The sequence below is a fragment of the Canis aureus genome, chromosome 27, assembly GCF_053574225.1.
Source record: "Canis aureus isolate CA01 chromosome 27, VMU_Caureus_v.1.0, whole genome shotgun sequence".
Classification (NCBI taxonomy): Eukaryota; Metazoa; Chordata; class Mammalia; order Carnivora; family Canidae; genus Canis; species Canis aureus.
Window position 1 is genome coordinate 23,152,745 of NC_135637.1, and position 23,761 is coordinate 23,176,505.

General features: G+C 50.9%; 1 protein-coding gene across 4 annotated transcripts in view; it reads left to right on the forward strand.

Moving 5' to 3' along the window:
• Positions 1-23,761, forward strand: part of MYO18B (myosin XVIIIB) — a 255,491-nt gene that overhangs the window by 76,273 nt on the left and 155,457 nt on the right. For all 4 annotated transcript variants that reach the window (XM_077876109.1, XM_077876111.1, XM_077876110.1 and 1 more), the window contains exons 16-21: positions 2,839-2,919; positions 4,946-5,093; positions 12,391-12,550; positions 15,336-15,519; positions 16,526-16,748; positions 19,909-20,018. In XM_077876109.1, the coding sequence (XP_077732235.1) occupies positions 2,839-2,919; positions 4,946-5,093; positions 12,391-12,550; positions 15,336-15,519; positions 16,526-16,748; positions 19,909-20,018 (906 nt within the window). The remainder of the gene's footprint in view (positions 1-2,838; positions 2,920-4,945; positions 5,094-12,390; positions 12,551-15,335; positions 15,520-16,525; positions 16,749-19,908; positions 20,019-23,761) is intronic.

Genomic DNA, 23,761 nt, shown 5'->3' on the forward strand with positions numbered 1-23,761 from the left:
GCTTATCAATTGGATAATGGTATTCAAATTATGGTCCTTTTTTTTTATCTATTTATCTTTTTGGTTGGAGTCTGCACAGCAATGAACATGAAAGCACCAACATGGATAAATCTGAAATACGTGACACTAAAATGATGAGCCCTGGGGTCTGACTTTAACCCTCTCATTTATTGGCCATGTGGCTGTAGGAAAGTCACTCACTCTCTCTGATTCTTGATTCTATCACATGTAAAATAGAAATAAAAATATTCCCGTATCAGTTATCAATTGCCACAATAATGCTAGATAATAACGTGCCCCCGAACATAGTGACTTTGAAAATTACCTTTTGTTATTGCTGACAAGTCTCTGGATTGCCTGGGAAGCTCTCTGGTCTTGGCTGAGCAAACTCTGTGTCTGTGGGCAGGTGCAGGGCGGATAGATGGCTCTGATGGTCCTGGGTGGCTCTCTCCTGTGTCTGGGGGTCAGCTGGCCATGAGCTGATCCTGGCAGGCCTTGGCTGGGATGACTCATCTGTGTGCCAGGAATGTCCTATCCACTAGTAGACTAGCCTAGGCTGTGCTCATGGTGCTGGGCAGGGTTCCAAGAGACAAGCAAGAGTGTGCAGGGCCCCTTGAGTCCTAGGCTTGAAACTGGTGATATCACTTCTGTATTCAGTGGGTCACGGCAAATCCAGGGCTGAGCCCTGATTCAAGGGATGGGGAAATAGGTTCCACTTCTTGATGGGAGAAATTGCAAGAGTGAGATACATAGAAGGGGAAAGAATGTTTTTTTGTGGGTTGTTTTTGTTCTTTTTAGAGAGAGAGAGAGAGACATGGGAGAGAGGCAAAGGGAGACAGACAGAGAGAGAGAGAGAGAGAGAGAGAGAATCTCAGGCAGACTCTGTTCTGAGTGCAAAGCCTGACATGGGGCTCAATCTCACAACCCTGAGATCATGACCTGAGCTGAAACCAAGAGTCAGATGCTTAACTGACTGAGCCACCCAGGTGCCTACTCTTTCGCTTATTTCTGATGATCAAAGCAATACATGCTCTTTATTTAAAAACTGGAAAGTGCATGGGACTGGCCCTAAGCAGAAAACAACCTCCTTTAGGAGCCCCACCACCCACAGGCAAGCACTGTTGCTGCTGTCTGTACTTTATACCACTTAATTTTCCATATATTGTCCTCTCTGCAGATTTCCGATCCTTCCCTACACACGATTTTGTTGTCTGCTACTTTCCTGTGTTATTCACGTATTGTTGTTCCATTTGCAACTTTTAGTAATCATACTTTTCACTGGTTACATCCAATGCTGTCTCACCCCTCTTTTATGCATCTGGGTGATTTCCACGATGACGCTCTTATAAACAACGCTGTGACGGGCATCTTCCTGCACAGCCTCACCTGGACATTTCCGATGACTTTTGTATGGCGATCGTCGTTAACCATAGTTTGTGCATACTGCCTCTGACACCCAGTGCTCGGCCCAGCACTCGTGAGTTCCCCAGTAAATACTAGAATAGTTTGGACTGAGTGACTAGCTTCTGATAAAGTTCTCACCGCAATTGCTGATGAGCCTGCAGGATGAACGTGTCTGGATGTTATTGGAATGTTAGTCTATCCCCTTTCTTCTCATCCAAAGCCTGAGCAGTGAGGATACAAACAAACAAACAAATAGCCTGACTGGAAAAAAAGGCAAAAGATTTGAAGAGATATTCCCCCTCCAGCCCCCTAAAAAAAGACAGACACATGGCCAATAAGCATCCAAAATTTAAGGAACTGCAAATCAAAACACTGAGATACCACTTCATACCCTGTAGAATGAATAAGATCAAAAACCCCAGAAAATAGCAAGCAGCAAGCGTGGGAGGGGATGTAGAGAAATTGGAACCCATGTGCCTGGCTGGTGGGATTATAAAATAGAGCAGCCGCTGTGAAAAACAGTATGCTATTTTTCTGAAAAAAATGAAAATTAGAATTACCCTATGATCCAGCAGTTCTAACCGCGGGTATCTACCCCAAAAGAGTTGAAAGTAAGTTCTTGAATAGATATATATGTGCCCATGTGCACGGCAGCATTGCTCACAGTAGCCAAAGGGTAGAAGCAGCCCAAGTGTCTGTGGGTGGATGCGGGCGTAAAGAAATGTGATCTATCCACACGATGGGCTCCTTATTATTCAACCATAAAGAGAAAGGAAAATCTGACCCATTCTGCAACGTAGATTGAACCTCCAGGACACTATACGGAGTGCAATAAGCCATCACAAAAGGATGAATCCTGTATGACTCCACTCATGAGATACTTAAGAACAGTCAAATTCGCAGAGACGAAAAGTGGAACGATGATTGCCAGGGGCTGGAGGGGGAGGAAGGGAGTGGATAGTCAGTGTTTAATGGAGACGGAGTCTCAGCTTTGCAAGATGGAAGAGTTCTGGAGGTGAGGGCCGGTGACAGTTGCACAACACGTGAGTGAGCTTAATGCCGCTCACTGTGCACACTGAAAGGTAGACTTTTATGCCGTGGATAGTTTAGCACAATTAGAAAATAATGTGGGCGCCTGGCAGGCTCAGAGAGGCAGAGACACAGGCAGAGGGAGAAACAGGCTCCATGTAGGGAGCCCCATTTGGGACTCGATCCCGGGACCCCAGTGTCATTCCCTGAGCCAAAGGCAGACACTCAACTGCTGAACCACCCAGGTGCCCTGTAGAACTTACTTTTAAAAAAAGATTTAAAAATGATAATAAAAAAAAAGGTGAAGGGGAGGTGACAGGCCTCACTTATCTCTCCTCCTCCAGAAGTTTTCCACCCTGTTTAGCTCACAGAAGGAACTAATGCTGAACTTTTGTCACTTTCCAGGAAGGTATTTCCGTGCCCTTTGACCTCCCAGAGACTTCCCCAGGGACCACGGTGGCTGTAGTGGACCAGAACCCTTCCCAGGTAAGGCAGGGCCCAGCAAACCGAGGCTCTCAGACACCATGTGGCAAATAACAAGATGACCTGAGCTTTTAAGCCACTAGCTGTCACTGCTGTTGGCCTTTGGAAACCCATGGGGATTGTTAAAACCGCTGAAGCTGGTGACCCTCTCTCCGCCTGGTCCGAGGATGTGGTCCCGGGCGATGAATCCTCAAACCCCTTCAGCTTGAGAACTACCTCTCTACCTGATGTCTGACACCACGTCTCGCCAGCACTCACACCTGGCAGCCCGTGGTGAGCTGAGGGGACACCTGGGGGAAAGGTCCGGTGTTCAGATGCAGGTGCCATATCTGGAAGAGTCTGGGGGAAGGGGCCGATGGTGGATGGAAAATGGAGGCAATGCTGGGTCCACGCATTTACAGGCTTTACGTTGCGGGTATACCTGAGTCTTTACTGTCCCCATCCCGAGAGCCCCTGGGGTGACCCCAGACCTCCTCTGCTCAACTGTCCCTCAGAACTGCCCTGAACCATTTCGCTCAGCTCACCCGGTTCTGGTCCAATCTCAGTGACCTTGAGCATATCCCTTCACATCTCTGGGTCTCTCAAGTTTTTTCCGTCCCTAAAATGGGAACAATAGCATGCTCTGGGATGGTTGTGAATGTTTATGAGATGTGGCACACAGCAGCTGGCAGGGTGCATGGCATGTGCTAGGTGTCCCACAGGTCACATTTTCCTCCTGCCATGTGAGGCTGCCAGTTTTGTCATTCTTTGTCTCCTGTTGGCCACCCCTGGCCTTCTCTTCCAAGCCTTCTCTTGGCTCCTAGTGGCCTGCACCTGCTCCTGCAAAGCAGCCTTGTCCATGAGCCCTTCCGGTCACTACCTGTTTATGCTTCCAGCTGGCACCTCTTGGGCTGGTTCCCCCTCCCTATTGTGCTTCCTGACCTGGAAGAGGCAGGCCTGGAGGGGTGACCTGGGCAGTGTGAGGAGAGGGAGGTGGGGTGGGGGCCCGGGGTTCCTTGGACGCTGGGGCAGTGGCTGGGAATGGCTACCTTCTGAGGATGGGCTGGCTGTTAAATTCAGCCCCGTAAAGAAAGGCAAGGTGAAGCCTCTGGATATCTGGGATCCGGTTCCCGTTCTGCCTCTGTGCCTCTCCGTGTGACCCTGGATATGTCCCTTGTCCTTTCTGGGCCTCTTGGGGGCATGGCCCAATATTTCCCAGCTGGGGTTCCCAGCTTCCCCGGTTTGTCAGTGACTTTGCTGGCTACAGCTCTGAAATCCTCATGCTCTGGGAGGTCCCTCAGTCCCAGTCGCCAAGGGACAGCCAGTCACCCCATGCATCATATGCATTTCTTCCATAACCCCTTGGTGCCATTTTTGGTGATGCCAACTCACTGTGGGACTCAGATGAGCTGCTTAGCTTTTCCAGGGCTCTCTGTTTCCTAGAAACAAAACTTCAGAGTTGCCTAGACGGTTTCTGAAGCTCATGACTGGATTTCAAATTCCCATGCCTATGCTATTGAGCCAAGTTCGCCTTCTCTTCTAGAACATTCTTTGGGTACTCAACGCCCCACTTCTCACTTAAGATCTTAGTTTAAAAAAATACAGACTTCTAAGAAGTGATGCAGATGGAATTAATCCTTTGATGTTTGGCTGTGCACAAATACACACAGCCGCCTGCGTGTATCTAGAATGCGTAATTCACAGAGTGTGTTCCCTTGTTACTTCCCCGCTGCAGCCCTCTTACAAGGTATCGTCAGTCACCATTTTACATAAAAAGGAAATGAGCTCAGAGTGGTGCAGTAAGTTACCCAAGGCCACACAGGAGGTGAGGACAGAGGCCGGATTCGGACCTCCTGAAACAGGGGGTAATAGTTTTGAGGTTTCCATACCGGGAGTCTGGGGGTGAGTGGGAACGTGGCTGTGGGCCGGCACGTCTGAGGCGTGATGCCAGGGACTCAGATCTTCCGACTCCCAGAGGTGGGAAGGGAAGCCCAGGACCAGCCTCTGTCTGGGATCAGGGCTCCACGGTGATCCTGGAATTTTCCCCCAGGTCCGCTTACCAGCCGTTGGAGGTGCTGAGGATGCCAAGGGCCTTTTCTGGCTCTTGGATGAAGAGGTCCGGGTGGAGGGCTCCAGTGACAGCGTGGTGCTCGAACGTCTCTGTGCGGCCTTTGAGAAGAAAGGGGCTGAGGCCGGAGGTAAGAGAGTCAAGGCAAAGGACAAAGGGAGAAGGGCACTCTGTCCAGCCCGGGAGTTTGAATCTGTCCTTGTCTGCTGCAGAAAAAGCCCCAGTAAGGCCTGTACGAGATGAGGTGGGGTGTGGAGGCATCTGAGTGCATAGATGTCTGTGCCTATGCCTGTGTGTGCTTTCATTCATTTATTAATGAATGACATTTATCAATCAATTTAATTATTTATTAATCACTATTCAATCAATCATTTATCAACCAATTATCAATATAGTCAACGCATGTATTGACTGGCTACTACTGTGTGCTGGGCTCCACACTACCCAGTGATGAGCCAGCCATGGGATCATGGGATGTGGCCCATGTCTTCATCAGGGGAGGATATGGGGGGAAAGACTGGACAAGCAAGCAGATAAGCCTGTTCCTGTTTGGTGAACCTTAGATGAAAGACCCTGGTGCTTGGTGGTGTGTGTCAGGCAGACCAAATTCTTCCAGGAGCCAGAGGGTCTTGGGGGGACAGGCGTGCAGGCAAATCTGCCAAAGAAGAGGAGATACAGTGCAGGAAAACAAGGTTGGAGATGTTGTTGGGGCTCAGACCGCTGGAGGCCCTTGTGAGCCACACAAAAAAACATTAGTCTCAGCCCTAGAGCTCTGAGGAGGCATGAAGGATTCCAGGCAGCAGGAGGTATGGTTAGATTTACGTTCTGGAAAGTTCATGCATGTGGTGGTATGGAAGGCAGTCAGGGAGGTGGGCGGAGCCTGGGGGTATTTAGCAGGTGGAACCCACAGCACCTGGCAATGAGCTGGACTGGGGGGGGAGGGGAAATCATGACATCTAGATGGAACCACAGGTTGAATGTGGGCTTTGGCTTCATTCAGCCCCAAGTTTAAGTCCGGCTCTCCATGTTTCACCAATGTGACTCTGAGCAAGCCTCGGATAGCCCCAGATGGACTGCTCACATGAAGAGGGCTGGGGGGCGGGGGTCACTTCTGCCTGCCTTTCACCAGGATTTCTGCGACGATGATTGGGTGAGAGAGGTATCAGCTTTGTTTTCAGCCTCTGAGAGTAGTGAGGGAGCGCTGATCGATGAGCACCGAGCTGTTGATGGCGATGAAGACTGTTATCCCCGTCAGTTAAGGGGTTGGAGGAGTGATGTCCATTCTGCGCACTTGGCATGGTGCTCAGATCTTCATGGACGCTGTCTAATCAAATTCTGTCATCAGTCTGGTGGTTGATACTCTTCTCCCCCAAGATGAGGACACTGAGCTCCACAGGGATGCTTGTAGAGATGTCTAAGGTCACCCAGAGGGGGAGTGTCAGCAGACAGATGCAAAACGACCTCTGTCTGAATCGAAATCTCTCTTGTGACTCTGCTGCCCCCCTCCACTCCACCCGGATGCCCTCAGGCATCTACGAAGGCAGATCCGCTTTGAGATCTTCCTGGTCCTCACTGGCCTGGCTCATTCATTCAGCAGTATTTATGGGGCACCTAACATGTGGCAGCCTCTGTCCTACGGCAGGACATACATCTCCGAAGAGGACAAATATCTTCTCTCCGCCTCCATGGGGCTGATATTCTAGCAGAGGAGATGGATGATAAAATGAAGAAATCTGTAAGAGGATTGGGGACCACAATTCTGGTTGAGATCACTAAGAGGATCCAGGTTGGCAGAGAAGATGGTCCAGCCTTCAGCCGTGGGACACTCCAGTGTCAAGGCCTAGGGATAAGTCCAGGGACTAGGAAATGCAACAGAGGACAGGCAGCCAAGGAGGCAGGAAGGAAGCTGAGAGAGTGTGGCACTCTGGAAGCCACAGAAGGAGGGAGGGTACTGGCCTCACCTGGCCTCTCAGGTGAGGTGTGGCAGAGAAATAGCCATAGATTTGGCCACATGGAGGTCATTGGCAACTGGGATGAGTGCCATTTCCATGGAATGTTTGGGGTAAGCGTCCACCTGGAGTAGATTATGGGAAACTGGGAAAAAATTGGAGAAAGACAGATAATAGCTCTCTTTGCTGCTGTCTGCTGGGCTGGTGACAGCAAAAACCTGTACCCCAAAGGGACCAGCTGAGGCCTTTCTCTGGGACGTTCACAGAGCTTTCCTGCACTGGCATCAGGACCAGACTTTCTGAGCAGAAACCACGGCAGCATCTGAGGGCTTTGGCTACTCTCCCCAGTGCAAGCTCAGGGCACTGGTACCCAAATGAATCCCAGAGGATTTGGCCATGCAAATGTGGTCGTCCCAGGGCTGACTTCGCCAGGCACAGAGCTTTTAGGGGCCCACGCACATGTTCTAATTTCTGTTAAAAGCAGAAGAAAAAAAATGAACTTTTAGGTCAAATATGATATATATGTATATGTGTATATATATGTACATGCATGTGTATGTATATGTGTATGTGTGTGTTAGGTATGGGCTGACTTGTATCCCACCTCAAATCCATGTGTTGAAGTCCCAGACTCCAGGAGTTCAGAATGTGCCTGCATTTGCTGTTTTTGGAGAGAGGGTCTTTAGAATGGTCATTAAAGTTAGGTGAGGTCTTAATTTCATGTGACCGGTGTCCTTAAAAGAAGAGATCAGGACTCAGATGTGCACGGAACAAAAAGGCAGGGAGAAGACAGCCAGCTACAAGCTCAGGAACGAAGCTTCACGGGAAACCAGCCCTGCCCATACCTTGCACCTCCAGCCTCCAGCACTTTAAGAAAATACATTTCTATTGTTTTAGCCCCCCAGCTATGGTATCCCCAGTTAGGGCAGCTGTAGCAGACTCATATAGGGCACTTATGTGTTACTAGTATTATTTTATTATTTGCCTTGATATCAACAGTCATGAAATAAAACTTTTTAAAAAAGATTTTATTTATCTATTCACGAGAGACACACAGAGAGAGGCAGAGGGAGAAGTAAGCTCCCCAGAGGGAGCCCAATGTGGGACTCACATCCAGGACCCCGGGGTCACGACCTGAGCCAAAGGCAGATGCTCAACCACCAAGCCACCCAGGGGCCCCAATAACTTTTAATACATAAATATATTTTAATGGAAGAAGGGGCAGCCTATGAAGACAAAAGTGCCCAGGGCCCGAGCAAGTCATGATGCAGCCCCTGACTGCCATCACCTTGCAGGGTCCTAGAGCTTTACTGGCTCCCAGGGATGATTACCTCTCCTCTCTCGAGGTCACCTCTATTCTCCGAAGTACACCTGCCTCTTGACCAGCTGGGGAATGAGGATGGAGAGGCAGAGAGAATGGCTAGGAGTGAGCCCTTAGTCTAAGCGTCGGATTGTGGGTACTACTGCACCCCACAGCAGGGTCGCTGAGGCCTCAGAGAAGCCAGGTGGCTTATAGGGCCCTGGAGGCATCCAAAATGAGAGCAAGTGCTGGGCCTGGGAGTCCTGTCTCCAAAGGTCACACAGACCTGCCACCCTTCTCTGGGCTCTGAAAGCAGCCCCTATATTTGGAGAATGACACCAGGGCTTGGGAGTGCTTTTGTGGAGTGGAGGAGGAACATCCCTCAGATCCTCAGGAAGCTGGAAGCCTGAGCTATTAAAAGCTCAACCGGGGACGCCTGGGTGACTCAGTAGCTGAGCGTCTGCCTTTGGGATCGAGTCCCACATCGGGCTCCCTGCACGGAGCCTGCTTCTCCCTCTGCCTGTGTCTCTGCCTCTCTCTCTGTGTCTCTCATGAATAAATAAATAAAATCTTTACAAAAAAAAAAAAAAAAAAAAAGCTCAGCAAGGTTTTAGACCCCAGAGATTTGGGCTGGATCCCAACTCTACTACTTGAGGGCAATGTGTGTAACTTCTGGAAAGCCACCTCCGCAGCCTGTAAAATAGGAATAATGGTGACACCCCCCCCCCCAGGGGGCTCGTGTGAGGATGGAGGAGCTAATGTGTGCAAAGCCCTTCTACATCCTCCTCCCTCCCCTTTGTGCTCAGAGGGCCCCTCCTCAGAGACCTTCCAGGCCTTGTCTGAAGCTGTTCCCTCTGTAGCTCCATTGACCCAGCCTGACTCCCTGGTTATTTCCCTCAGGGGCTTCTCGGGGCTCTGGAATGTTTGGTCATTCACTTTCCTGTCCTCCATCCCCCGACCAGCCTGTGTGACCGTGGAGCGCACAGGGCGCACCTATGCTCCCTGCTGTCTCCTCTTGGCCTGGAACACAGCAGGGCGTCTGTGGACATCTGCCGTCTTCCCTTCCTGTCTCCTCACCTGCTCTGTTCCAGTCACTGTTCCAGCCACCCCGCTGCCTTGGCTGCTCCTCAAACCTGCCGAGCACACTTCCACCTCAGGGCCTTGCACTGGCAGTTCCCTCTGCCTGGAATGCTCTTCCGCCATGTTTCCACGTGACCGGCTCCCTCACCTCCTACGGGTCTCAGGGGCCTGCCTGACCATGTTGTGAAAAGTAATGACCTCTCTCCACCCGTACCCCGGGCCCCCCTTCCCCTGCTCTTCCGGTCTCCTCTGCAGCCCTCATGCCAGACAGCTCGCATCTGTCCTCATGGGAATGTCAGCTCCTCAGGACAGGGGTTAGATGCCCCCCTTCAGCACCCAGGATGGCACTGGCCTGAAGACCCCAACAAATCCTTGGTATAGAAGAGATGAATATGGAAAAAGACCCTGATCCAGAATCAAAGGAGGTGGATTTCTCCAACGGGATGTTTCCTGGATCCTGATTTTTAGGCAAATGACACAGAGGAGGCTCAGAAGGGGAAGGTCACGTAGGGCATGGTGGGGGCAGGCGGGGATTTGCAGAGATCTGTGGTCCCCTCTCCTCCTGTGAGGCCTGACCTGCCATGCCCAGACACCCCCAGCAGGATGCTCTGGTGCTGGCCACTCCCAGGAGGGAGACTGTTAACATTTGTTGTCCTGACCAGACAGAGATAGACTCATTACTTCAGATATTTTGGTTTAAAAAAAAAAAAAAAAAAAAAAGGTCTTTTGTTTCTAGGGCTTTCTGATGAGCTCTGAGTTAATGAGAATGCTGTCTCATAACCCAGCGCTTGCTGTTACCTCTCCACTGAGTGTCTTGGGTGAGCAGCGGGCAGCCCCGTGGAGCGCAGGCCCAGCCGACAGTCAGGTGACAGGCTTCTGCAGCACAGACATAGAGGGTGGTTGCCGGGGGCACGGTGCCCCAGAAGCCCCGACTCCAGTGTGGGAGGGTTGGGGTCCTGGAGAGGTGATGGTGCAGGGCCACAACAGAGATATACTGGGTCAGGCTCTGTTTGGGGCTCCTGAGAGCAAACACTGCCCATGAAATGCTTGGATGAACAAACTGTGTTGAAACCACCTCCTGAAGAAAGGGAAGAGTGAGAGAACTGAGCAGAGCAGCCCCCTGGGAGCCTGGGAGTGGTTTCCTGGGGCCGAACCAGGGAGGAAATGTGACGCTTCTTCTCTTTGTGTATCGGGCCACCAATGGGGATGAACACAGTCTTTGGGCCATCAGACCAGTGTCCTCATCCTGGCTCTGCCCCACGAGCTGTGCCACTTTAGCCAAGTGGTCTCATCTCTGAACCTCAGTGTTACCTTCTAGAAAACCAGCCCAGCGATCCTCACTTCAGAGACCTGAGAGGTGACATCATGCCTGAGTGCATGTCCAGCAGAGACCGGTGGGGTCTCAGCAAACAGGACTCTCTCGCCTTCGGCCCCCCTCCCCAAATGCTCTTGGGGTCCTTATTCAGAGCCCAGCTCTGTGCTAGCCGCTAGACATGATGATGAATGAATATGGTCGCTGCCCTCAAGCTGCTTCCAGTCCAGTCTGGGGAGCGGCCATGCAAACAGATACCTCGGACGTTGTACAGGCAGCGTGGACGTACAGGCCAGACCCAGGTGGGCGCTGTGTCACCTGGCTTTCATTGGAAGGTGACCCCTTGAGGGCAGGGACTGCATGGCTCCAAAGGTCTCCTGGAAGCCCTTGATGACGGGACACTTGACTTCACTAGAAGCCTCCCTTGCTGGTAACTTCAGTCAGCCCTGGGTATCGAGCACAAAGACCTCCAGGAAGCCAAGCCCACGCAGAACCTGTGTCCCGTGCTCGTCGGAAGCCTGCAGACTCTCCGACTGCGGTGACTGTGTACGGAGTTCCAAGAGATGCAGGTTTCGTGTTTCCTCCCTCACTGCGGCATAGAGGTGGCAAATTAGCATTTGAGGGAGGGATGGGGGCCCTAGAACATGCTGGCATGTGGCATGTTGACAGGAGGAAGATGGGAACTCACGGACATTCAGAATACGTACAAGAACCGGAACAGTATGACCACTCCTGAGAGTAATGGGTCTGGGGCCATTACTCAACCCGAGAGCATCACTGCAAGTAGAGCGATATGATTAATGTCCAGGATCCCACCCTCCCTCCCTCCCCCATCCCTTCCTTCTCTCTCCCCCTCCCTCAGTCCCTTCCTCCCTTCCTTCCACATGTACTCCTGGACTCCATTCATGTACCAGGCAGCATGCTGAGTGCTAGGAATTTGGAGATGAGCACTTGGCTCTAGAACACTGGCATAAGATCGAATGCAAGAAATGGCTGTGACACCCACTACAGTTTACCGAGTGACAGCTGAGTGCCAGGCACCATGCTAACATACTTTACGCACATTATCTCCTTTAAGCTTTGTGCCATCCTGGGAGGTATATATATAATTTACATTTTACAGAGGAAGAGACTGAGGGTCAGTGATTTAAGATGCTTGACCCCTGTCACACAGTAGTAAATGGTAGCGTCAGGACTTGAATGCAGGCCTTCTCTCAAAGCTCCAGGCCTTTTTGTTTTTCTGGCCTGGACCCTGCAACCAAGTGCGTGTCAACGTCTCCCAAGAGTATGCTATGCCTTTAATTCGTTGGTACCATTCAAGACGCTTTTCAGTGGCACACAAATATTTTCAAAATATTTAATGGTTGTATACTTATTTCCAGAAAATAGAGCATGCACACCAAACCTGTCGTGTAATGCTTCATTATGAAGTGGATTCACCTGTTTATAAATGTTGGCCTATTTAAGGAAAATATTAAGTAAATAACAACCCAGGTGGTACATGGGTATGGTGAGAATCATCAACACTGTATGCACTGATGATATTTGGGGAAAACAGATATCCTGTGTTTCAGAAAGCAGGAGGAATAGATTCTAGGTTTGAAATAATGCGTGGACATGCAAACACCAGGAGTGGTGCGGGTGCCCAGAGCTGTTAGCTTTCGCTACCTGGAAATATACTTAAGTGAAAAAAGTGTGTTCTTGGTGTTGCCAAGTGATTGTGGAGTGTCACCGCCCCCACCGCCCCCTGCACGTCCCAACACTCATGTGCTAGGTCTGCTTTCAGGGACCTCGGCCCTCCGGTCCTGTGAGCAGCCCCTCCAGTTCGAGATTTTCCACCAGCTGGGACAGGACCCCGTGCGCTACGACCTCACAGGCTGGCTCCATAAGGCCAAGCCCAACCTTTCAGCCCTGGACGCCCCCCAGGTCCTGCAGCAGTCAAAAAGGTGAGTGCAGCCAGGGATAGGGACAAGCCAGGGGCATTCAGGGCTCTGCAGTTCCCTCCCCACTGGGGCCACGCGGTCCCAACAACCCAGTGAGGGAGGGTCAGTCCAGCAACTCCATCCCTCAGATATCATGTGTCCCTGGAGCCAGCACAAGTCTAGCCAAAGAGAAAAGCTGGCCTTCGGTGGGTGGGGAGAGAGAGTAAGGGTAGCACAAAAGCTAGAAAGCTGAGCCTTCTTACTTTGGCTGTTTGCCTTTCTTTCATTAAGTATCTGGGAGATGATGTGACTGGAACGATTTTATGGACATCCTAGAACTAGGGGCTCATAAAACGGAAACGATAACATTTTGTGGTGTTAAAAAAAAAAAAAGCGCACTGCATTCCCTGAAGGCTGTGCTCAGAAGTGCTGGCAGCAAGCGGGGCCTGCAGGCCACAGTTACTGGAAAAATGCTTCTGTGGGTGTGTGCATGTGCATGCCAGTATGCATGCTGATCATCCCAGCTTCGCTGCTGGAGCCTTGCAGGGGCAGAGCTAGGGCACCAGAGAGAAACCGAGAGCACCGGGCAGGCGCTGGGGGCGTGGGAAGGGGGAGGAGGCACATACTGGCTACCCATGCCGTGAAGGCCCCAGGCGGTGAAGGGGCCTTCCTTTGATCACGCAGGAAAAGAGAGGCAGGACCGGGATCCATTTGGGTCTACATGGTCCTTGCAGAAGTTCTCGGCATGTAGGTCTGAGTGGATTGGAAAGCCCTTATGTGGGTTCAAGGGCACGCAGTTCGTGTAAGGAGGTCAAGCTGGGGTGGGGTCGGGTAGGGTGGGGCACCAGAAGGAAGGTCCATGAGCACACAGAGGACAGTGTGGAGAGCCAGGGGACCTGAGTGAAGTCCTAGCCCCGCCACTGCTCACCTGGGTGACTGCGGGCAGTCACTTTCTCTCCCCTGGGTTTGTTTGCTTGTTTTGCTTCCTCCACCATAAAATGAATGTTTGTTGGCCGGGGCTGTGAATCAGGCGGATACTGCACAGCTTGGGTGTCAGTCAGTTATTCAACTTCTGCTTTCACCACTTTCAAGCTGCATGATGCGGGCCTCAGTTTCACATTCTGAGAAGTGGGAATGGTGGGGCAAGGAATGTGCCAGGAATGTGTGTGCTGTGAGGCTTTGTGGCTTATTAAGGAGCTTGGTTCACTGCAGGCCCTCACTGCACACCTGTGGCCTCGTGAGTCCTCCTGCTCTAACATCCCACAGCTTGCGTCCCCTGGGCAAGAGATGGGGGATTAGGAAAGAGGGAGGCCATGCTTTGTTGATCTGACGGCCCAGCGAGTTAGGGACATTCTGGGAGGAAGGAACCACGTGTGTAAGGTCATGGCCCGTGGGAGTGAAAGAACCCAGCAGGTTTGAGGGTGAATTCCATGAGGATGTCTTGTGTGCTTGGGAGCGAAGCATTGGTGATTTTTGAGAGCAGACAGTGCTTTTTTTTTTTTTTTTTTTTTTTAGAATGTGGTTTTATCCCCAGGAGTGCCAGATTCTCCAGATTCACTGCTGGTCTAACATTCCAATTTGCGGGTCCCACCCCATCTCTCAGGGGACTTGTTTTGCCAGTAGGCTTCCCTGGAGGTGACTATGCACACTAAAGTTCCACTGCTTTGGTCAAATTCAATCATTCCACTTATATCAAGCAAAGACCCAAAGCAGACATGACCTGTCCAGGGGTACATTTTCCCCTAAAAACCACAAGTCAGATCTACCCACCCTAGAGATGGGGCAACCCACATATGGGGCTCAGGGCTATGGGCAGCCTCTTCTCCCTCTGCCAGGGGGTGGTGCCCACAGCCTGAGGGCCCTGACCTCTCCTCTCACAGCTCCTGCTTCCAGGGGGGATCCTGCAGCTCCTCCCCAGCTTCTTATTTTAATGCCAGTGACGTCAAGCCATTGGTAATCTTTGTGGCCTGCCATGAATTTAACCACTTTAAGTACCTTTGGATCCTGTGGATGAAGATCCTCAATAGTTTGGATAGTCTGGGGAGGCATAGAGGGAGGTGGATAACGCACCTTCAGGGCTGGGGACGGTGCAGTCTGGACTTGCAGAAAGTGATGGAAATTGTCTGCATGCTTTCACTGGAGGGGAGGGGACGGATGGGACCTGGGAGGCACCGGCCTTCTCTGGATTCCAGCCCCATCCAGGGCACAGCAGGGTCTTCCTGGCCTTCTTCACCCTTATTGGCCCAAACGGGAAGGCAAGGCAGCTCAGATTTATCAGAGCAGATGCTCAGGGAGCCCCGGCCCCACAGCTGTGTGTTAAGGAGTACTGAGAAGGCCCCCTCTGCCACTGGACATTGGGCTGGGCATTTCACTGATGCCCTTGTGGGGCCTCTTCAGCCCCTGACTTAGTCATTCTTGTATGAACTGTAGAGTAAGCACCTACTATGTGCCAGACCTAGGGGCCTACTATGTGCTGGACCTGTTCTAGGGAGAACCAAGATGGCTTTGCTCTCTAAGAAAGTGCAGGCTCAGTGGGATTCCTACAGGCCTCTTAGTGACAATATCCAGCTGGGCTTCTTGCTGCTCTTGCTGTTCTAAAGTCAGAGGAGGGGGAGGCCTGGAGAAACAAGCTGGCATTTGCCGTGAAGCAAAGACTTGTCTGGCAGAAGGGACTGCAGATAAAAGTGTAGCAGCCAGGATGTGTGACTCAAGGGGTGGATTCAGGGAGCAGGTTAGCAAGAAGCAAGCAGGGGGACCCATTCTCCGTGAGCCCCTAAAGTCCTTCTCTCTTCCCCGTCCTACCTGCCAGGGAGGATCTGAGGCTCCTATGCCAGCCCCGGGCCAAGGTGCCCCCCGTGTGCCGGGCCGTGGCTGGCCTGGAGGGCACCTCCCAGCAGGCCTTGCAAAGGAGCTGCGCTGTGAGGAGGGCGTTTGCCAGCAGCTTTGCCGCGGTGAAGAGGAGAGCCCCGTGCTCCCAGATCAAGCTACAGATGGTGAGCAGGAGCCCCAACTCCACAGAGCCCTGGCCTCCACTGCCACTCCTCCTCCAGGATGAGTTATCGGCCCACATCATCTTGAAACTCCTCCACGAGCCTGCAGGGGCAGACCTCACCCTGCCTTCCACAGAGGAAGAAGCTGAGGCTCAGAGCAGCAGAGAAACATCCACCATCAAATACCTGGGGAGTTATCTATCCACATCCAAGGCCAAAGCCTAGGCTCCTCTGTGTGGCCTTGAGCAGCTTTGGAAAGTCCCAGGATCCTCAAATACCCTCTTTTTTTTTTTTTTAAAGATTTTATTTATTTATTCATGAGAGACAGAGAGAGGCAGAGACATAGGCAGAGGGAGAAGCAGGCTCCCTGTGAGGAGCCTGATGTGGGACTCACTCCGCAGACCCTGGGATCACACCCTGAGCCAAAGGCAGACGCTCAACCACTGAGCCACCCAGGCATCCCCTCCGAATACCTTCTTGACCAGGGTGACGAATATCACAGCCAAACCAGCCCTGTCTCAGCTCTCACATGCCTCATTTTCACCACGAGGCTCTCCTTGGGGAAGGCAGGAGGATCTACAACTGGATGGAAATTCATCCAATAACAAATGAGAATGCCTCGGTGGGTCAGTGGTCACTCTGAGCCCAGAGGGTGGGGCATGGGGAGAACACATTTTGGGGAGAAAAAAATCCTCATAGCTTATTAAACAGAAGAAGCCTGTAGGCCTGGGTCCTGGCTTCTAGCCTGCCTCTTTTGCTAGGGGTCTGGGTGACATGGGGTCTTGCCTGCCCTCAGTTTCCCCAGTGGTTACAAGGGCTGTTAGAACAGCCCTTTCCCCCTTTTTTCTCATGAGCATCAATCAGGCCGTAGATAGGCATAGTGCTTGGCATAGGACATGGGGACCCCCAAGGATGCCCAGGTGAGGCTGAATGTACATTTGGGGAGCATCCCTGTCCATATCATCCCAAAGCAGCGGGCCTTGACTTCCCTCTCTCCTCTTGGTCCTAGGATGCATTGACCAGCATAATTAGAAGGTCCCAGGTACACTTCATCCATTGCCTTGTGCCAGGCCCTGTTGGGGAAAGCAGGGTTGGGCAGGGGCCTCTGACCCCACCACAGCCTGGCAGAGATAAGCCAGGGACAGGCGGACTGCTGACCTTGGACATCCCGGCACTGAGGGTGCAGCTTGCGGGGTCCCACATCCTGGAGGCACTGCGTCTGCACAGGGCAGGTAAGAGACAGCCAGGGAGTGGGCACCTTATGTCTGAGTCCATGGACATGCCCACTGACTGGTAGCACCCAGGGACGGGAGCACCAGCTGTGTGCCAGCAGCTCATGTCTGGGAAGTAGAACACTAGGCATATTGATCAGCATATGCAAAGGCCCAGAGGCAGGGAAGAGCCTGAATTTTCAGGGACTGGGGTTCAAAATGCAGGGCAGTTGTGGCTGATGAGGCAGGCCATCCACCAAGGAAGGCCGTGAGTGCCAATTTTGGAGGTTTGGCTTTCAGCAGGTCAAGCTGAGGTGGTAAGGAGGTGGCAGGGGCTGGATGGGATTTTAATCTGAGAAACAAAGTCTTTAGGTCAATATTTCAGAAAGTAAGCCTGCACCCGAGCTTTCCACATAAGCTCATTTTAGTGGCTGAGTTTGCTCTGAATCCTTCTGATTCTTTTCTGCCTCTGAGACCCCAGAGGCCACCGAGTGGATTCCCCTCCCTGACATTAGAAATGGCTCAGGCATGGTCACAGTCTCTGCAGGGGACGGGGTAGCTGGAGTGGGGTGGGGGGAGGCTGGCAAGGGGGGCACCTGTTCATTTAACTTCTCTGTGGTCACTGATGCCCGGCTTGTGGCTGTGGTCCCATTTCTTCCCGCTGCATTAATAGCCAGCACCCAGAGCACTAGGTATGTGACACACAGGCTGGAAGCAGCTGGAAGCAGAGAAGAGACCCTCACTTCTCTGAGCATCTCATTGATTTTTCCTCTTGCCTGCACAACCGCAAGCGAAGGGTGACAGATAATGTCACAGGGGAAGAGCAGAATGGTCACAGCGGTGGCCGATCGATTCAGCCCGGCTGGCTGACTGGCTGGCTGGCTGGCTGGCTGGCAGGAGGCGCTGGGCCTTTGCAGACGCCGTGGACTACCCGTGAGAAGCCCTGCATGCAGGCTTGGGTCCGCTGTCCCTTCCCAGTCCTCGGCCTTCGGTCCTCTCCACGGTGTCTGCCCTGTACATTCTCAGTGCAGCCCGCCTGGGGCAGGATAAGTTTTCCAACCAAGTAACGATTTGATGCCTCATGATGGAACTTTCTGATTTTCTGCCTCCCTGGCCTGGTTAGTTCCTCATTTTTCTGCTCAAAGTGGTTTCTGTCTCTCTTACACTGTATAAGAAATATGTCTGTGCACATGCGGATATACACACCTATCAAATATTTATGAATTTGAATTCGTGCATGTTTGGTGCATTTATGCATATACCCACGTGCACACATAATGCACACGTATGTGGGCAGGGTATCGAGTGCCTACGATGTACTGGCACTGTGTCATTACATATATTAACTGACGTCATCCTTACCAAGCCCTTAGCACAGCACCTGGCATATAGCAAATGCTCATCACACATTACGCATTGGACAGCCTGGTGGGCGTGGCTCAGACCCCGGAGCCGGTCAGCCTGGGCTTGGATGTGGCCGATACCTAGTGAGTCCCCGGATCATGCCTCTCTTTCGTCTGCCCTAATAGCTCAGGTCTCAGGTTGCTAATGAGCAGTTTGATGAGTTAATAAGAGACTAACGCATAGAAGAATTGCCTGGATGTGGGAAAGCATCCATACGTGTTAGCATCTTTTACTACATAAATCATCAGATTCAATCCTTATAGTGACCCCATTCTCACCTGACAAGTGAAGAACTTAAATTTCAAAGAGATGGGGTCATTCGTGATGGGTCAGAGGGCAAAGAAGGGTAAAAATGGGACGTGAACCCACATCAATCTGACCTGAAAGTGCATGCTTATAACCTCCTACCCCCATCTCTGTGTGGTCAGCATCCTGTGAACCTGGCCTAAGGCCCTTCCTCCCCCAGGAAGGCTTCCTAGATTCACCGCACATATCCACCACCGTCACTCTGCCTCATGGTTCATGTATTTGGCTTCTTGTGAAGTCTCAAAGTAGAGTCAGATTTTACCAGACTTTCTGCCCCATCCAGCCAGTTTCCATTTATTTATTTATTTATTTATTTATTTATAATTTTTTTAAAGATTTTATTTATTTATTCATGAGAGACACACACACACACAGAGGCAGAGACAGGCAGAGGGAGAAGTGGGCTCCATGCAGGGAGCCCAACATGGGACTCGATCCCAGGTCTCCAGGATCACACCCTGGGCTGTAGGCAGCGCTAAATCGCTGCACCACCGGGGCTGCCCGCCAGTTTCCTTTTAAACAACTGAGCGTTTTCTATGGCCCTTGTATCCAGGACCAAGTCCAAACATTGAGGCCTGGAGTTTGACTTCAAGTTCCTTTGGGATCTTGTCCCTGCTCATCTTTGACCTCATTGTTGGCTACTCTCCAGTGGATTAGTTACAGTTACTTACTGTCTGGGTCTGAATCCCAGCTGGGGGAGTTTCTATCCATGTCACTTTGGGCTAGGTGACTCGAACTCTCCAGGCCTCAGTTTCCACGTCTACAAAATGGGTACAATGATGGTGGCCCCTGACTGTCTATAACACAAGGAAGTTGTTAACCTCATGTCTTGTGCACAGAAGTGCTGTGACCAAGGATCCCACCCTTGTGTGACCCCTGTCTGGCTCCCTCTGCTGAGACCTCCCTTCCATACTCACTCCTGTGCCAAACTCTTCTGGCTACTTCAGAGGTTGGCTCTAATGTCACCTCTCTGGAGCTTTCCAGAGGCCTCTGCCCAGGTTCCACACAGAATATACCTGTGTCCATCCTACATGTTAGATTTGTAAAACCCCTGACAATATCCAACGCAGTATTTCCCACATGCAGTCTATGGGGTGGTCATACATAGTGGACCCCCCCAAAATTTTTTCCCATGTCAAACAGGTTTTAAGTAAAGTTAATCTGGCAGCTTCCCTGCAGTGGCCCGCAGAGCCTTTGGCATCGATGCTGGCACACGGTGTGACCCTACAGAGGGCAAATCCGTGGAATGTTTCATAGGGTTTGTGTTCTGAGGAACACATTTGGGAAATGCTGGTTGAACCCAATCTCCGATGTTGACAAATGGGGAAACTGAGACCCTAAAAAGTGGATCCACCTACAAGTTCGCTGTCAGGTTGGGAGCAGGGTGGAGGCTGCCAGCGAGGCCAGGCCCTGGGCTGGTCTTCTCACTTGAACCCCTTGTTCTTCTGCTTGCTCTGGGCCCTCCTCCCAGGCTATGCTGAGCACGTGGGACTCACTCAGTTCCGCCGGCGATTCCAGATGCTCGACCCTCTCCTCGCAAAGAAGCTCATGTTGGCCTCTGAAGGAATAGACGAGAGGAAGGTATGTGGGGCAATGCAGGAGGGAGTGGGTCCCTGGGTGCTTCTGTTCCAGAGGGGGTTGCCCCAGGAGGCATCTGGACCAGCAGGGGTGCGGGGATCGGAGACAAAGGGGGGGCAAAGGTGAGGGTGGTGTGAGGTTTGCCTCAGATCTTTGGTCCGGCCTGTACCCCCTGCACTGGTCACTTAGGAATGACCCTCCTGAAACTCTGTGTAAGGAAGTGCAGGAGGAAAACTAGGGCCATGAGAAGAGCATGTGCCCACTAGAAAGGCCTCTCGCAAGATGAAAAGCCAGCACCAGCACCCGGGGGTAGTCCATGAAAAAGAGAGCTTCATGGTGCCCAGTGTTCAGGAAGTGCTTCACACCAAAGCCCCCATCTTAGGGAATCACTGTGAATGCTGCCCCAGGGCCTTTGCACTAGTTGTTCCCTGTGCCTGAGCACTCTTCCCCAGTTTTTGTGTGGATAGTATCACTTTGCTCTTCAGATGCTAGCTCAGGGCTTACCCTCCTCACATATCCTGTACTGATGTGTGTGCATTTCCCTTCTCTGAAATTACGAACATTTCCTACGAGTTTTCTGGCTTACAGCAAAGGCTCAAAAAATTGTCCCTTGAATGAATGAATGAATGAATGAATGAATGAATGAATACAAATACCTACCCATGTATTTCTGCCCCAATGTGTCTCCTTTCTCCAACTCCACCATAAACTCCCATGATTGGAACCTTGTCTTTACTCCAGTGTCAAAATATCAATACATTTTTCTGCCGAGAATGGCCCCTGGCTCATCAATGATCACAAGACTCTTTAGAATATGCAAAGCCCTGCATCCTCCTGACAGCCTTTCAAAACGAGAGCTGTTGCATACATACCTTTTACAGATACCTTTTACAGATGAGAAAATGGAAGTTCGGGGAGATGAACTGACTCCCCCAAGACCATGCAGCCAGGCATTTGTGGGTTTTGCCCTTGGACCCAAGTTTGTTGCTTCCAGGGAGGGCAGTTGAGCAAGCATGGCTCCAGAGTCAAAGAGAGCTGTGGTTGACTCCCAGTGGGGGGTGCATGAACATAAGCAAGTGATGGCATCTCTCTGCCTCAGTCTTCTCATCTGTAAAGTGGGCACGGCATGAATGCCTCCATCCAGAGGGTGTTTTGGCGATTACATGCAGTGGTAGAGTTCACAGGCTTGACATGGGCCCTGCTGTATTATTGTAAGGGCTCAGTGTATGCGCACTGCTGTCATTAGCATGAACGTCAGTACTGTCATCGGCATCTTGCAAGGCCAGAATGATGGCAACAGCCACCATGCTCACAACCATGTTGAGACTCCACCTCCACGGGAGTGTGCCCAGGTGTGTCTGAGATCATCATCACTGGAATCTTCAGTCAATGAGTCATGAGGCAAGAAGAGTAAATAGAGTCACAATTCTCAGGTCCTTTATGGCTCCTCACTGCTGTAGGGACCAGGGCACAGGTCACCTCCTGTAGACAAGGTAGCCCCTTCTACATGGCCCTCCTAACTCATTATGGGGAGGGGACATCAGACCCAACCAGTGTGGTGCAGGGAAATCCCCTTTCTTGGTGGCAGCCCAGTTTGGAAGTCATGAAACTGCCTGGGCTTGACGCCACCAGCCAGTCTGTACCAATCTCCATTTGGGGTTCCTTGTCCTCGGTCACCCCTAAACTTGGTCTGTGTTCAGAGCATCTGGAGTGGAGCCATGGAAAAGGTCTTGGGCTCTTCTGCAGTTGAACACAGCACAGAAGAGGGGTGTGGGGGTGTGTTCTGCGGGGGCAAGAGGTACAACATATGGAATGATTCTATTCTGGAGGACTCGGCAGTCCTCTGTTGTAGCCAAGCCGAAACCACCTCCATGCACATGCCGGGGGGCCTCGGATAAATGGAAAAATACAAGTGGAATGGACTTGGCTGGGAGGTTTCTCTTCTTCTCATTCTCTTTTTATTTGCTCGCAAATTTCATTTGCTACAGCATAGAATTTTGGTAGCAACAAAAGGAAACACCAGCCTGCCTCTTATGAAAAAGCTGATAAATATTCATTTGCCAGGCAACGTGATACACCATGAATTATACATGAACACGTGCTTGGGTGGGCAAACTGTCAGCCTCTGTGTGCAAAGCAGTTAAGACCTCAGGATTTAATAAGACAAGTTTGACAGCGAGGAAAGGTCAATATTGCCACAAGACACTAGATGGCAGCAGAGAGAATGCATTGTCAGGGTGCGAAAGGGGCCTTTGATGAGGTCCCCCATGTGCCTAATACGTGGTACCTAATCAAGACTCTTTCCCAATAACGTACACGCCTTTGGTGGGCACCTGCTGGCTACTTGGTATTTCTCGAACAAAAATAGCATATGCCTTTTACTGCATATGTGCAAACTCTCATCACAAAATAGGCACGATGTGAAAAAAATTTCAGATTTTTCACCTGAAACAGACCTCAAAAGATAAAGGTTTCCCACTCTGGGAGTCATACCCAATTTACAGCAGAGGCAACTGAGGCCATCACCACCAGCCAAGGACTGGTGAAGCTGGGATTTGAACTCAGGCTCTCAGACTCTGCACAAAGGGCTTTTTTTTCTTAAAAAACAAACAAACAAAACTGTTGTGGCACAGTACGAGGCATAAAATATATCATGTTAACCATTTTTAAGCATACAGTTCAATGGCATTTGGCACATCCATTTTGTTGTGCAGCCAGCACCACCATCCGACTCCAGCACCTTTTTCATCTTGTAAAACTGAAACTCTACCCCCATTAGACACCACTAACTCCCTATTCTCTCCTCTCCCCCAGCCCCCGGCCACTACCATTCGACTTCCTGTCTCTATGGAGTTGGCTGCTCTAGAGACCTCATATAAGTAGAATCACACACTACTTGTCCTTTTGTGTAGCTTACTGCACTTTGCATAATTCCTCAAATTCATCCGTATCTTAGCATGTGTTAGAACCTCTTTCCTTTTAAGGATGAATAGTATTCCACTGTGTCTTTATACACAGCATTTTGCTTATCCACTGGTCAATGGACACTTGAGTTGCTTCCACCTTTTGGCTATTGTGGAAAATGATGCTGTGAACATGGGTGTAGAGATCTTTGAGATCGTGCTGTCATTTCTTTTGGGGTGTCTACCCAGATGTGGGATTGCTGGATCATGTGGTAATCCTGTGTCTATGATTTTTTGAGAACATGCCGCACTATTTTCCACAGCGGCTGCACCATTTTATATTCCAGCTAACAGGGCACATGGGTTCCAGTTTCTCTGCATCCTTGCCAACATTTGTTATTTTCTGTTTTGTTTTTGTTTTTGTTTGGATAAGAACCATCCTAAGGGGTATGAAGTGGCATCCCAGTGTAGTTCTGATTTGCGCCTCCCCGATGATCAATGATGTCGAGCGTCTTTTCATGTTCACATAAGACTTTGGAATGGGAGCCCTTTGAGGATAGGCGGAGTGTCTGGTGAATTTCTGTACAGAATATACCATCCATGATGTTCATTTAAAATCTATTTTTGATTCCAGTCAGCTTTAACCAAGTGTCTGCTTTGCACCAGGTCCTATGCTAGGTGTCAGAGATACAGGGATGGACAGAACACAGTCTCACAGGGTGAGGGAAAGACTAAAACAGGACATTTCCATGCAGAGGGATGGCTTTGGGATACCCCAGGGAACACCCCTAAAGTGTTTGCAGTCAGGTTGAGGGTGGGGCATTCAGGGAAGATTCCTCAGAG